The sequence below is a fragment of the Phaenicophaeus curvirostris genome, chromosome 12, assembly GCF_032191515.1.
Source record: "Phaenicophaeus curvirostris isolate KB17595 chromosome 12, BPBGC_Pcur_1.0, whole genome shotgun sequence".
NCBI classification, from domain to species: Eukaryota; Metazoa; Chordata; class Aves; order Cuculiformes; family Cuculidae; genus Phaenicophaeus; species Phaenicophaeus curvirostris.
Window position 1 is genome coordinate 10235221 of NC_091403.1, and position 16035 is coordinate 10251255.

Genomic DNA, 16035 nt, shown 5'->3' on the forward strand with positions numbered 1-16035 from the left:
AGTAGCTTCAGTTAAGAAGCCCTGCAGTGCTCATTTATTGGTGTAAACAGCCATCATGCACAACTGTGTTGTAAGTGCTCAATTCAATTAAGTTTCTGAGTGTATGTTAGAAAGCTTTTTATGTGGTGACAGTTGGGGCCTCCTTAACTAGAGCAATAATGCTTGCTCTTAATAGCTCCTTACATCTTCCAAACATGCCTGTGCATTAACTAATACCACTTCTCAGTGTCTCTGCAAAATTTCACGGGTAAATCAATATTGTGTCATCCTTCAGGCAGGCAGGTCAGGTATGTCAGCCTTCCCATCAGAGGAGAAATCAATCACCTAAAACAGTTCATTATTTTTAGTATAATCTGTTTTCATTACATGATAAGCAATAGTCCTCAAACAGAGATGGTTACAAGCAGAACTTAGATAATCTCCCTGATCTCTCTAGAAACCACACCATGTTCTTGCTTAAACAATGACTTTGAGTTTAAACAACTGTCAGAATCCTTTTACCAAAATGCTAAGTGGGCTCCTGATAATGACTGGTTTTATTTATGATAGGGGAATGGGCAGAATAAGGAAGTCAGCAAGGCCAGTTCATAAAGAAAATGCCACACACAGTGAAATTATGTTTTCTTCAGATGGGCTAGTAATGAATGTGAGAGGATTTGTGTCCACTCAGCCTTAGATGCATATTTTCTTAGCGTTGACTGTTTTGTGGAATAAACAACCTGTCAGAAATCCTAGAAGGTTCATCTCTGAAAAAATCCCCAATCTTCAAACCCATCTCTCCACCTAGAATACAAAATATGTTAATGTTGAGTTGGGAAGACAGTAATGTGTTCAAACAACACCTTTTAATTTACAGAAATTTACCTCAAAGCTCAAAGTGAAGTTCTGTTTCTTGCTCACAGATTTATTGGTATGAAATTCAAGGAAGTCAGATTTGAGGATTCATTGTTTGAGGACTGCTACTTTGAAGATGTGACATCGAGTGAGACTTTCTTTGAAAACTGCACGATCATATCTACAGTCTTTTATAATACTGGTAATGGCATTTTGGCTATGGTTTCATTTTTGTAATTAAGAACTATTTTATCAGATTCTGGGAGAAAGGATGATAGGGATCTGTGTGATTGTGTATGTGCTGAATAGGGGTGGTGATGGAAAAGAGAAAAAAAAAAAAGAAGTTGAAGCATTTAGAAGGAGTCTTCAGGTTATTCCATCAGTGTTTTTAACTCCATTGTTTCTGGTGCTATTGTCTGCTGCACAGCAAATTCAAAACTCTGCATTCATACCTTGACAGGTTAGAGTAATGGTAAGATGCCTAGCAGATTAATAGCTTTGTTCAACAAATTCAGCTTAAAAGATCATTTTAATCAACCTGTGGTTGATGGTCATAAACAGTAAGATTCATTAGTTTATCCTGAAAAAGCTTTTCATTTATGCTGTAAATGGAGCATAAACCTTAATACCATGATAGCAAGAGCCTGCATTGCCCCATCATTGTGATGTGGGGATACTGGTCCAGGTGATTCCAAAAATATAAGGAGTGTATGGGCTTACATCCACCAGGTACGTGCATGCAGCAAAAGTTTGCCAGTATAATAAAAAACTTCTTTGCCATTTCCATTTGATGAGGAACTCCTCTCAGATCATTGATTTGATTTTGATCCCAACTCCTGTTGCTGCTTTATGAAAGGGGATCAGCCAAGTAGGATTAAGACTTTGCCTCTTTCTCTTGCAGATCTCTATGAACACAAATTCATCAACTGCAGGCTTATAAACAGCACGTTTATGAAGGAGAAGGAAGGCTGTCACCTGGACTTCGAGGAGGATAATGACTTCTTGATCTATCTAGTCAGCTTCCTGGGTAGTCTGTCTGTGCTGCCAGGCAACATCATCTCTGCATTACTCATGGACAAAATAGGGAGGATAAAGATGATTGGTGAGTGGGGATGATGGGTGTGTGAGCAGGTCATGGGCACAAGCATGAGTCTGCAAAGGAACAAGGTCAGTGTGAAGGTCTCACTGCATCTGCACACACCAACACAAGCTGAGGTGGCTCAGGTGGGGATGAGTCATTCCCATATCAAATGAAGCAAAAGAGTGAAAGCACTGGAGGGTGAGGAAAGTGGTGTACTCTGTGGCAGTGGGCAAGTTACCTGCCTCCCCACCTACTCTTCTGTGACATTCTCCTTTTTTACCTTTGTTTTGACTTTTATTAAAGCCTGTATGTTCATCCAGTTCTCGGCACAACAGATTAAGAGCTGAAGCAGGACCTCTTGGTGCTGTTGAGCTGATACTGATGTCCATAGCACTCTGGATAATTAAATAAACACTTTGCTTGTAGTAATAAATAGTCACAAAGATTATTTGATGTAGCTGTTTGACAGTCCAGGAGTTCCCTATTTTTTTTTTTTTTTTTTTTATTTTTAAATGATTTTACAAACAGCTTCAGAGAGCATATAGCAGATTAACTGACCATGTCACAGCCAAGCAAAATGTCACCCTTTAGCATTATGGAAATAAGTTATCACCTTATCAGCCGTATGATTACTTGGGGAATTTCTGATGTTGCTTCCTCCAGCGATCAGACCTTCCTCTCTAGGTACTGGGGGAATCGTGCCTCAAGGGACAGACGAGTGAGTTTTAATAAAATCAAGGATATGGCTCAGGGGTAAGGAATGACTCATTCTCTTGAGCTCACCTATCTCTCTGTTCTGAGAACAGAGTAAGTTTAGTTAGCTTAGACTCACCATCAGACAGGTTAAGGTAAGCACGATGACCCCACCAGTGTGTCAGGAATGCATGGGGGGGAAATGAGTGTTCACACAGTGACTTTAGAAAAAATACAACCAAACTAGAGGGTCTATAGAAAACAAATTAAATAAAACTGAATGAGAATCAGATTGTCCACCCTGCAAACATGTCAACATTTCAGAATTTTCATCCGGAATTGAGATGACAGCTGGAATTCTAAATGCTTATTTCTGCTGCAGAAAGGAAAGTACAAGACAAAAATTAGCAACGACACAATGAAACATTTCACTATGGAATTTTTCAGTTGAAACAGCCTTCTGGCATCTCACCCATATCACTCTGTTGAACATGTTATTTCTGGTCAACTTAATACAAAAACTGAATTCCACTTATGTGTTCTGTGTCTCGCTGGGACTTCAGTTCAGTTTTATCATGTTCTGCTAAACTCTCCTGTGCCAAATGTCAGATCTCTTGATGCGCATATGGAAACCCTAATGCTGCACAGTTCCTCTTGAGCAGAGGGAACATCAACACGGCACAGTGGAGGATGTAGTTTGGCCAGGTACTGTGGAAGAGAAGTGGATATGGAGTCCTGCATGGCAGCCTTTCATAGGCAGGGCACCAGAGTGGCAAAATGCAACATAATGCCCCAAATTAAGCATTTTATTTCTAGTTCAGCATCCAAAATATTTCAGATGGTGTTAGATTGATCCAACCCATCCATCACTCTCCCACTCCCCAAAAGAGTTTGATTTCCTGGTAGCAAATGAAAATATTTCAGCAACAACAGAACTTGATTTTGCAAAACTTGCAACCTTCAGGTGAAAATTCCCAGTGGGGTAGAAGGCAGTGATGTGGTCATTAATATTTCTAAATTTGAACTGTGCCTAACTGAGCATGAACACTCTCACTTTCTCCCTCGGTAATGTTCATAAAATTATGGCTCCTGTGCAAATGTGCCATGAAATCTAATGATGTTCTTATAATTAAAAGAGACCTCAAGTGCTTCATACAATTGACTGTAAATTGTCTTAATTGAGACTATAAAAGTGTCAAGTGATTTCAATATGATATGTAATACACCAGCTTTTCACTCAAAATTCAAGTTGGAAAACCTTCACAATGATACTTTCCCCTCATTGACTTTCATGTTTACTTGCCTGTGCTCTTCCTGGATCCATCTGGATGTCTGAGATGCTGGAAACTTGCCTGGAAAAGCCTGTCTTCAGAGTCTCCATAGACCATAACTCTCAGCAAGATCAGATGGCCATTGAGAACACTTCCAGGCTGATTTCCAGCATCTAAGAATGACAGATAGGCAGTATTAAGGTATTTTTGGATTCTTGCAGATTTAATACATTTTGGGGTGAAACGCCATCACTTGAAAGCCATCTTAATCAACAAATGTGTTTGTTCACGTGTGGACAGAGGAATCCAGTGCCAACGTTTTTCTCTTGGTTTGCTTCCTGTAGGTGGCTCAATGTTGATCTCGGCAGTGTGCTGCTTCTTTCTCTTTTTTGGTAACAGTGAGTCGGCAATGATTGGCTGGCAGTGCCTCTTCTGCGGGGCCAGCATTGCTGCTTGGAATGCCCTGGATGTGATCACTGTGGAGCTCTACCCCACTGACAAAAGGTATTCAGTATAAATTCTCCTTTTAGGCTCCAGTCTCTGACTTTGTCCTCTCAATTTCTGACAGAAAAAGTTGCTCTAGACACATGTAGATAGAGGAGGTGTATTTTTTTATTTTATTTTCACCGGTCCTCAAGGGTTTGGTAGTCCCGTGGCTAAACTGGATCGTCACAGGCATTTGCAAGCATAATTCTGTATGCATGATGCCTTGTACCTGGGAAGCTGTGGGTGTACGGAAACTACAGGCAGACAAGATAAGGAGTCTATCATTTCCACAGATGTATATCTGGCCTTTCAGACTGTGTCCCCCAGGCTCTTGTCATAGCTCATCACTGTGATAGCCTTACTCTTCACAATCTGGAGACAATCATGTGCACACAATAGCTTGGGAGTTGGGGCAGCACAGGAAACTTTGGGAGAATGCTGCAGATGAAGTCTTTCCTCACAAACTTAATTCTTTTTTCACCTTTTTCAGACTGTTGGGGGAAGCAAGAAGGGAAGGAGAAGGACTGTGCTTTGAAGGCAGCATGCTCTTAGCTGTTGGATGGGAGGAAAGCCCTGGTTGTTTCTCTGGTGACAACCTTCTTCAGCCAGAGCCTGGAAGGGCTTTGACAAGTTCTAGAGTAAATTGTGTTCTGTTGTCTTTGTGGAAAGCAAAGGCTGTCAGCAGTGGACCATTCTAGGGCTAGGGAGAAGCTGAGATGAAAAGGAGAAATGAGTACACATAGACATTCTCCTCATTCACACAGATATGCAAACTAATGATATCTATTTATCTATTTATTTATTCTGCCTGGTTTTATTTGCTAGAAGCATAGCCTGGGCAACATAAGAACATTCACAAAATTACCCATCCAGATCTTTTGTAGTTATGCCAAGAACCTCCTTCCTAATCATTGTTTTCTGCTTTTCTTCCCCCCAGGGCAACTGCCTTCGGCATCCTCAATGGTCTTTGCAAGTTTGCTGCTATCCTGGGGAACTCAATCTTTGCCTCCTTCGTGGGCATAACCAAGGTGGTTCCCATCCTTCTGGCTTCCTCTGCTCTGGTTGGAGGTGGCCTGCTTGCTTTGCGCCTGCCAGAGACCCGAGAACAGGTCCTGATGTGAGCAACTGAGGCCAGGGAGGTCAGCAGGGAAGATGTGGAAGAAGAACAAAAAGAGCCATGTTTGGAAGCATGAAAATGACCATTTCTATACTCTTCTGTCAATACCTCAAAGAGAGAGGGCAGAGGGAAAGAAGAGCCCAAAGGGATAAAATTAACCCCTAGTTTCTGACCCTTTTACAGCCACAACTGGTGCATGCAACTACTACACCCTCCTTGCAGAGCTTGGGTTTAACCTTGCCTACACTGGAAGTTTCCCCTTTCCCTCTCCATCCCAGTGTAACCACACAAGACATGAACAGCGGCTTTGTGCATGTGTGCACCTGTGTGGGTGTGAGCGTGTCCAACAGGAGAACAGATCCTGACCCCCTCATGCCTTTGCTGAGCCGTGAGACGCTGCCTGCCTTGCCCAGCACTCCTTGGCAATTCACATCAGCTGTGCTCAAACATGAAGGGGAGGCAGGTAACAAACCTACTCTAGGTGAGCTCCAGCAGTAGGGACAGGAGCTACAACTCTGAGTAGGGACTCTCGCTGTCTTGATTCTGCGGTTACCACTTGAACTGCCTGAAAGGGTGAGAGTCCTGATTTCTGGAGGATATGAGGGAGGGTGTTTTGCTCTTTCAGAAGAAACAGGGTTTCAAAACCCTTTAGTGTCTTCACTTGGGCATAGAGAATCACTAAGCACCTTTTTGGTCTGGGAGAGAAATATATAGAAAATTTTATTATATATATATATATATGTATTTACACATACATGCAAATATGCATACACATTGAAGTGATCAGCTATTGAAATTTATAATTTTTCATTTCTGCACCCTTAAGAAGATCTTAAGGGAGACACCAAAATTTTATCCCACTGATTCAAGTTTATCTGTAGTTGTGAAAAACTTTAGTGACCCTTCATTCTTTATATCCAGACACCAAATATTTAAATATATTGCTGGCTGGGAATATATATTTCTATGATGATTAAGAGGGTTTTTTTTCCTACAGCGTTCACAGAGAAGTTGATACAGTGTTGGAGCATTCCACAAACCAAATGTGTACATACCACCCAGTGTAAATAGGGGAATTTTTCTCTAATACCTAGAGTATGGTAACTGTGAATTTACCAGCATTTTAGCCATATTATTTAAAGAATATGATGCTTGATTTTCTTATATACTTGGGTCTCATTGAAACACTGTAAGCACAGTTACTTAAAGCCATTTAACTTGTTACACAGGGAATGCACGCAGCAAGCTTTCACTGTACAGAACATTAAATTCTCCATTAAGTCAGGTTTGATATACTGCAAAGACCATTTTTGAGATTCATATGCCCTTTTTATCATATGAGTTAAATTCTATTGCATGTAGAAGTGAAGTGAGTTGTGTATTTTTGAATATACTTTCTTGGGAAGCAAGAATGAAATTCATGCTGTTAAATAGCATACCAGTGCTCTCATTTGACTAAATAGTGCTAATTAGACACTTTCAACAAGTTCAGCAACAGACCAGAATTGATCAGAAACTATCATATAATGAAGGGAATTTGACTCACCAGTTTACTTTGTGACATAAAAAAATCTTCTGCTTTTGCTCATGATCTTCCCATTTACCTTTCTTTGGAGCTCTCTTTTTTTTTTTTCCTCTTCTTTTTCTCTCTTTTTATTTTTTTGAAGAAAAACATGCAAGGTTAGGCTGAATTCCAACAGGACTGAAGTCTAACACCTCTACCTTCAGCTGCAGAGAGGCAGTCAAACATACTGAGAGCTGACTCCAGGGCCAGCCCCACTCAGCTGTGGGAGTCAATGTTGGTGCTGCTGCAGGGGGCAGTGGAAGGACACAGAATGGTTAGATCACAAGAAACAAATCCTTGCCAATGAGGCAAAACGCTCCAATGAGCATCGCTTTTATCATTGTGTCAATCAGGGATAAACACTTATGGAGCATCTAGGCTACAATGGGCTATTTGGGATCTTTGAGATTTATTCTGAGGTTTATGAAACTGATAAAATCACAAGCTTCTGTAATAACTGAGCTTATTATGCCTCATTTCTTCGTTTTATGGGTAGCTTAGGGCCTTTTTTTGATTTGTCTTCAAAACAACAATTTTCTTTCTCTAAGATGGGAGTGAATGTAATTATGTCCTTTGGCAACGGTTCACAGCTTCTGTTGAGAATCAAGCCCAGAATGTGTTTTTTTTCTCTGAGAATGTCTCGTCCTTTTACATGGTGAGAAGCAGTTAAATATGTATTTCAGCACAAAGATCACCATAGTCTTTATGTTTTTCATCTGTTTTGTTGGGCTGTGCATGCCAATTACATTGTGTTTGGGGAAAAATAGTTTCTTTCATTTTCTGGACTATTCTGTTGTGTTTTGCTGTGAAGCCAGAACTTATCTTTATTTATTTTGTGTGAGCAGTTAGTTACATATCTATCCAATGTTCTAGCAGTTTGTGTTCTCCATTGATGTTGTACAGGGACAAAAATGAAATAATTTATTTTGAAAAACTTCTCTATTAATTTTTGGAGAAGGACAAAATTGAGGTCTTGAGGAGATAGAAATGGTAAGGTAACATTCGGAAATGTTATCCAGTCTTAGAAACCTTTCCTCATTACAGCTCTTTCAGAGGCTGCTAAACCTCACCTTCAAGAGATTAGCTGGGGCAACGTAAAGAGCAATAGGGTCTTGCTTTCAATGTCAACCAGGCTACTCATATGACTGTAGAAACTCTTTACACCCCTAAAATCCACGGTCATCTGAAGATAGGGGAAAATGCACATGTGTCATGACAAAGCTCCTATCCCTGATGTCTCACCAGGGAGTTCATGACCTAATATGAAAGTGCAAACACTGGAGCTGGTGCACAAGGGCCTTGGAAAGGACAACAATGAACAGAGAAGGAAGACGGGAAAAGCTGAGGAGAAAACATCTCACCTAGCCTTAGACACCTATGAGTTAGAAGTCTAGATTGGGACTCATTACCCTGAGTTCCCATTATTCTCAGCTGAAAGGCACAAGAAATATATGTGACCACTCTCAGGCACCATGATGAGATGACTTGCCCTGGACAGACCTGCTGCCCCCTTTCTCTAACAGAGAAATCCAGGGCAATGGCTCCAGCTCAGGCATTTGCCTTTGTGACACCTCGGCTGCTGTCTTCCATCCAGCTTCAGGGTGAACAATACTTTCTGATGTGTTTGTTTATTGTCCTTGTCATGGCCTAAATCAGTGCAGGCTTCATACTATTGCTCTCTAGAGAAAAATGATTGATGAGTGTAGTCCCCTCAGCACTGGCTGTGTTTTGATTTGGGTCTCAGTTTCAAGCTGTGGTCTACCTGCTAGACTGAGCCTGAGCCACAGAGCCCTGGAGCACTGTGCAGGGGGAGATTTCTCATCAAACACATCCATTGAAGGCTCAGCTTTATTTCTACTGTAAAATCAGCATTATACCTGCAATGCAAGGGCCAGCATGCCTCCTTCATTGGTTCCCTCTGCCTACGTTTGCCACAGTGAACAGTCTCCTTGTCTTGGATACACCGGACCACTCACCGAGAAAACTGCTGACCATAGGTCTACTGATGATCTCTGCACTGCACTATTTCTTTGGATTCATGAACTTTACTGCAACAGGGGGTCGCAGAAGACCAAGACAGGAGACTTGCCTTAAATCCCTAAGACCTCTTCCAGAGAACAGCTGGACCTCTTTACGCATGCATGACATACCAGGGACTTTGTGGCATGGAAAGATGGGTCTAGGGAACACAAACTGGCCTGCTGTGGCTTAATGTCTTTATCTCTATGGCAGCATCACGGGGCTCACTGGAAGAGTTCATTACTCATTTTCTGAGCATGCAGAAACAGACATCTAGAGGAACACAAAGCACTGTTGATACTCGTACAAAAAAGATGAGTGGTATTATGGTAAGAGTTCTGCCTCCTTGTAGTCCCTGTTGGTTTAACTACTCATTGTATACTCATTCCTTTACTTCAGTTGTGCAGAACAGTTTCCACCACTGCCTTTGGCTCTGCTACATCCTCCTGGTGGTGGCTGCAGCTTGGGGGTAGGTGGGGTTATTCCCTCCTTGCCCACGAGATCCTCATCTCCATGAAATGCTATGTGACTTATAAACAACAGTGTATTGATCTTTTAGACTAAGAAGAAAAAAAAGTCACTCGCAAAATCCATATCTAGAACCAGATGTTCTGCAACCTGGGGAGCGGTCAGGCAGCCTGATGGCCTTTGGTGATACTGGAGAGGTATTCTGAGGGAAATCTGCTGAGCCTGGGAGTGGTCCAGCCCCTGGCAGGGTTGCACAGTGGCACAGAGCAAGGCTGCATGGACCTGAGCTTTCTGCAGATGTGCAGGTCTCTTCCAGGCCCTACTTTGAGACCTCCAACAACAGAGTATATTCTGATAATGTTAAGGAGGTCCTGGGTCCATTTGTGTTCCCTGCTTATGTCCTTTGACTTTCCAAAGGACGCACAAAACCGGAGAGTATATTTTTAGATTTATGTAGATTGAGTCCTATACATTATATTCCCGTCCATTTTCTCCCTCAGTTTCTCACCCTCGTATTAGCAAATGCTGCTTTTAGGAAGAATCAAGCCTGGGAACCACGAAGAAAACAAAATGAAAGAAATTTCTTAGCTGTATGTGATGCTAGTGCTGTATAAATGTACACACACTGCAAGTTTCACTGTAAATAACACCCAGTGTTGTGCATTTAATGAAACATTTAGATGTTCTGTCAGCTCTGTGTGTGAAATAGCCAATTCCAGTCCCTTGGTTCCTTTTTTTCGTTTGAAACCTTTCTTCATTTGGTTTTTTTTTAATTTGATCTGTGTCTGGTTGTCACTGGAAATTGCAGCTGTTTCAATGGACTTTGGTTTTGTTCTCTCCGTCACATTAAAAAGCTGGAAGAAAAAGAATGACTCTTGCAGTGTTTGTATTTAATGGGCACTTTAAGTCCTTTTATGATTGTCATGGGTGACTTCATACTCTGACATTGTGGGGACTTTCTCTGATGTTTACCACGTGTATGCCCTTGCTCTCTCAAACAATCCCATCCGAATTAAATCTCCCTCCTACCACCATTTTATTAGACTGTGTACTTTCTAGCTGTCTACATGAGAAACTTTATAACCTGAAAAGTTTCCTGGAGGAGAAAGCATGAACTATTTTTAAGCGCCATGTAAAACTGGAAAGCTAAACTCTGCTCTGTAAGAAGAATCTGTGAAAAAAAAGTTTCTTCTAGTAGCCAGGTGCATCATTTGACCATAGCCTACATCTTTATGGATGCATTTCTAAGGTTGTGTGCTCTTTCCTTTTTTATTTACAACAGTTTGAATAAACCTGGCTATCCACCCCATGCTTTCAGATCAGGCTAATAGTCAACTGTGTGACAAAAGGGCTCATGGCATCAGCAGTGGAGGCTGGCTGGTAGACTATGAGTTTTCTTTCTTCAGCTCAGGTTCAGCTGGGTCCCATAGGACCAGTTCAGCTGGGGTCTTCCCGGATGAACTGAAGTAAGCAGCAGGCTGCGGAAAGTGGTAACGGCTGGTCTCAGAAGGGAGCAGGTGAGGACTGGTCTCAGGTGGGAGCTTCCAGCTGTGAATTTTGCAGTGCTTTTGTCTGTCTGTGGAGTACAGAGCTAGGGAGTCAATAGTTTGCAAGCCTCTAGTGTGTGTTCTGCCTTTACGTAAGGAACTGTGTATTAGCAAACACCATCAAAAAGCATTTTCTAGGAAGAAGGCTTTTAAATAAAGGTCAGAGATTTGCACTGAAAGCCTTGGAGGTGCTTTTGAGTGGTTCTTACTCCAGGCTAGTTGACATTCTGCATAAGGCTGAAATCTCAGGAGGAAAATCTCATATTTGAATGTACAGACAAGGTCGCTGATAAAAACTGTGCATAACCCCCCCAACTAATTTTAAAGCAGGGCGCAGGGAATTTAAGAACAGGATTATGTGATGTGGCTGCCTGAGATAGCATAGGATAGACTGGATGATAAGAAAAATCTTCGTAAATCTGTGTTCCTGTTTTTCCATATTGAAGATTCTATCTTGATCATCTCATGTTTCTCACTATGTGGAATTTCTGGCACAGATTCTTGTAGCTGCCAATAAATGACCCAGATTCCCTGGATGTGCAGGTTCACGCAATCTGTCATAGAATATTATTTGGTGGAGGAAGAAGGCTGGAAATGACAGTATTCCCAGAAGCCACTAAATCCAGCAATAGGTCTAAGCAATGCTTCTGAATACTGAAGTCACTCGATATTGGGAATATGATTTGTATTAGATTATATTAAGCTGGCCCATCATTTTATCAGTGCTCCTATATCTCAGATCCTGGTTTGGGGACTCTTAAAGTACAGGTCAAACTTGGCAATTTGAATTCACGTTCGTTGAAAAGTCAGGGGAACAGCAACAACTTGGCCAGGCTGGGAAATAGAGTTTAGTTTTTTCCAGCTTGTGGCAGAAATTGCTGGTGTTTGAGCACCCTGCCAATGCACAAATACTGATATGACTTTGTGGCTGATATTAAGTGAGCGTCTGTTTCTCACTCCGGTTTCTTGTATTCAGATCTGTATAAACCAGAATAAACTAGCCAAAGGAGTTCCGACAGATTATTTTTTTTCGCTATTGTCAACAGGAAAGGAAAATTAAATTAAGAACTTGCAGCTGCCTTGACCCATGATAATGCAAACAGCTAGAGCTTATCTATAAGTTTTAATATTTTAAGTGTATACACTTTTTATCGCATTAACTCATAAAAATTATTAAAAGTGAGACTTAAATTTCCTGTTCATCACTTATATCACCTATAAAAATAAGTGTGTATCTATACCTGCATAAATATATATGTATATGCACACATATGCATTTATATGTAAAACTAAACTGTTAACACCTGAGCTTGCTGATTCTGCCTCAGCTTTTTCAGGCCTGAAACTAGTCTCAATATGACCAGAAGATGGCAACGGTTGTACACAACAGACCCTGCTGGGCCCTGCTCCCCAGCAACCTCAAAGCTGTCTGGAGCAGGCAGTGCCCAGGAGCTGGAGTCCTGGCCAGGATCTCAAGCACAGCCAGGGTGCTGCAGCAGTGCCACCAGGTAAAGGTCACAGGGGTCTGACCCCCAGGAAAGTCGGCGGAAAGGGAGTTAAGGAACAGGATTAGACAGTTTAAGAGAAGGAAAAGCCCTGTCTAGTGCCAAAGCTTTTGAAATAGGATCCGTGCAAACCTGAAGCAAAGCAAATATAATTATGGGGGAGAGAAAGACGAGAGTTTCTGCTTCAGTAGACTAGTGCAATGGTTTTCAAGCTTTCTTAGCCTGCAGCTCCTAAGCATTTTCCAAGGTACATATAAATACCTTGTAAAAATGTGCTGAGACTCCAGCCAGAGGAGAAAAGCTCTGAGCTGGCCAGTGCCTTCTCCACAGACCTAAGAACAGGTCAGCACAAGCAGTGACTCCTGGGGCAGCCTGCTGAGATGCTGCGGTGAATGGAGTTTGTAGACAAGGTCCCCAGCCCAGCTAATCATGGCAAGATGAGACCAGCATTGCCTCATGGGTTCCTCCTTCTCCAGCCTCAAGAACAGACAGAACCTTCTGCAGTTAAAATATATGCTCTTAAAATGAGAAACCTCACTCTAGAGTGGTTTTGTGGATCTTTCCCACATTCCTGTATCATGAGTGTAAGACAAGGGACAACATAAATATTTCCAAGTGCTTTGCCTGTCACCTCAAAACAACCTGCAGTCACAGCTCCTCAATGCTTTCCTTATGTTGTTGGTAGGTGACTCAGATCAGAGGACTCAGTCTGCTGAAAATTAATCAAATAACATGAATAAGCATTGCAGTTGTCCTTCTTCCAGCCTGTAGAAACTACAGAGCCTAACCTGAGCTTTGAGATTTAGTTAAATGGGTCTTTAGCCCAGCCATATGAGCTTGCTCCCACCACAGCTGGATGCAGCTGCAGTCCACCATGGATTTTACATTGGTGGTTTCTCTCTGAGTAGCAAGAGTTTAGGTTTCCTTGGAAAGCTTTTACTTCACCATAGAAAATAAACAAAAGAGCCCTCCAGTAAATACAAGCAGACCTAATTGCAAAGAGACCAAAACCAGACCTCAAGTGGCTTAATTCATACTTTTGTAATCCTGGCTAAGAAAAGAGCCTTACTCTAAGGTCTATATTTCTTTTCAGGGTTGCAGCTTGTCTCCACAATGGAGTCTGCGTCAGTTCTGGGGTTTCAGAAGAAATTTGTAATATTTCTCAAGAGGGAGCTGTTTCTTAGTCTTGAAATCTTCCTCTTCAGACTGGGTAAAGAATATTGTACTCAGCCTCTCAAAATACATCTTTGAATGATAAATTCAGTGCTTTTATCCCTTCTTATTCAAGACAAGGATAACGGCTTTTAAGACTTCCCAGCAGCCTTGTTCCTTCCCTTAGACTCCTGACAACAAAATACTCTGCAGAAACCAGCCACGTAGTGAGCCCTTAGGCCTATAAATATTTCAGAACAACTTTTGTACATCCCTCATTTGACCTTATCCAAAGAGACCATAAAGAGTTTGCAGCCTGTACTTGGCCCAGCTTGCAAAGTCGCTTTGTCCCATTTTGTATCCCACCTGGAGGAGGACAGGAATAGTGCCACCTTTGTGTTGGTCTCTGGGGCAGATTTCTTGCTCTTTGTGTGGTTATCCTGCATTTGGGGCCAAAGAGAACTTCTTCAATAGATTTTAGGAGGTTTTGATTTTGGGGCGCCAGTTACTACTCAATGTCCTGAAGCGCTGTTATTTTGCCGGCATTTGTCTTGGTACTGCAGCATTCCCCCCCCTCCAGGTCAGTTAAAACAGTTTTTTCTTTTTAGTGGTACAAATTTAACTCCAAATAACCAGTTTTCTGAGCTCCTTAGAGTCAAGGTTCAATATAAATATTGTGTGGGAGAAATACTGGTTAAGGAGAAAAAAGAAGTAACTGGGTGAATGCCTCACCCACTACAGAGGAGTTCAAGGCTGAGGGTTAAGTATATCCCTAAATCATGACCATGATTATTACAACCTTCTGGTGTCCACTGGGGATGAAATACTGCCTTAGATGTGTTTTAGAGATAGGATTTCACACTGAAGGGGAAATCCAAATGGGAAAATGATGCAGGGAAATATTAAAAACCAACCAAGCGAAAAAAAAAATCATTAAGCAATTGCAGTGTTTCCTGGTCACTCCACTTTTAGCTCTGGGAGAAATTCTTGTCTGGAGATTTGGACATCCCAGTCAGCTCCTTGGCAATGCACAGACAGCCTAAACAGACTAATGATCCTTCTCTTAGACGGCTCAATCAACAGCAGTGAGAAGATAAACCTCTTATAACCTCTAAGAGAGAACATGCCAAAGTTTATAGCCACTGTTGCAGTAGCAAATAGTCTCACAGACAAGTTGAAAGAATTTCCCAGCTCGCACCCTGACCTTGTAAGGGAGAATTCGTGGCTCTTTGCTGGAAATCTTTTTCACATGGGGAGGGTGTTTTGAAGAAATTCATTGACAAGAGGAGTAACTTTGAGACTGGGTCCACTCAGGCCCAAGCTGTGGAGAAACTCAAAGAGTGGCTACTTGGAATACGTCAACAACCCTCAGTTTACTCCCTTTCATTTCTTAGGACTAGCATAAGACTTGGAGGCAGGTTTGCATAGTGAGTTTAAAGTGATATTGTTTGGACTTTATCAGCCGAATAGAACATATTTAGTCTCCAGGGCAGTATTTGCCAGCACAGAATGCTGACCCCCTGCAAAAAACATAACAATCTCAAATAATTTCCAAGAATCACAAATAACTTAGAGAAAAAGCTTGTATGCTTGACATAGCTGCTTCTGATGAAGTAGGCATGTGATCTTAAGCAGGGTAGCTATTTTTGAAACGCCTTCACCTGAACGGTTTTATGCTGTAAGAAGGATGCGCTAAAGGAGGAGCAGTTACCAAGATAATCAGAACACAATAATCCTCTTCTGACCACAGGTATCCATTTGTTGTGAGGTATTGCAAAGGGCCTTTCCAATGGATTCCAGCTTCTCCCGGTACAACACCAGTCAAGGTTCAAAGGCAAAGGCCTCAGCCCGATTCTCTGTCATGCATGCAAGCCCCAAACTAGCAAAAGTGTGGGTGGCAGATTCTCTGAACGAAAACTCAGAAGAAAGACTTTCTGAACTAGAGCTCTGAAGTGACTCATGGCGCAGCAAAATCTGGGAAAACCTCCTTCTGTCTCTTTTTCTTTCTCTCAGTTTTGCCTCTTCATCTTCAGGAATGACTTTCCCAAGTACCCACCCTCATTTGAAGCAGTTGGAATCTAGTGACATAATGCAAATGCAATGTTGATTTTTAAGCAAGATTATGTAAATCCAATATTTTCAGTTACTGTAGTCTTAGGAATTCCCTTGTCAGCAACCTCATAATCAAGAATAATTCCTCCAGTATGTGAGTTTGTGGCAGGGAAGGAGTAAGGGCTGAGCTAATCACTTAGTATATCTCAGTCAGGATTTCCTCGTGCATAACAAGGAACCGGCACA

The 16035-nt window shown here is 41.8% G+C and overlaps 1 protein-coding gene across 1 annotated transcript in view; it reads left to right on the top strand.

The window, feature by feature from the left end:
- SV2B (synaptic vesicle glycoprotein 2B) overlaps positions 1 to 7925 on the top strand; it is a 197314-nt gene extending 189389 nt beyond the window's left edge. The window contains exons 10-13 of the mRNA XM_069866966.1: positions 903 to 1036; positions 1736 to 1936; positions 4224 to 4383; positions 5303 to 7925. Of these exons, the coding sequence (XP_069723067.1) occupies positions 903 to 1036; positions 1736 to 1936; positions 4224 to 4383; positions 5303 to 5486 (679 nt within the window). The 3' untranslated portion in view covers positions 5487 to 7925. The remainder of the gene's footprint in view (positions 1 to 902; positions 1037 to 1735; positions 1937 to 4223; positions 4384 to 5302) is intronic.
- The last annotated feature ends 8110 nt before the right edge of the window (positions 7926 to 16035 follow it).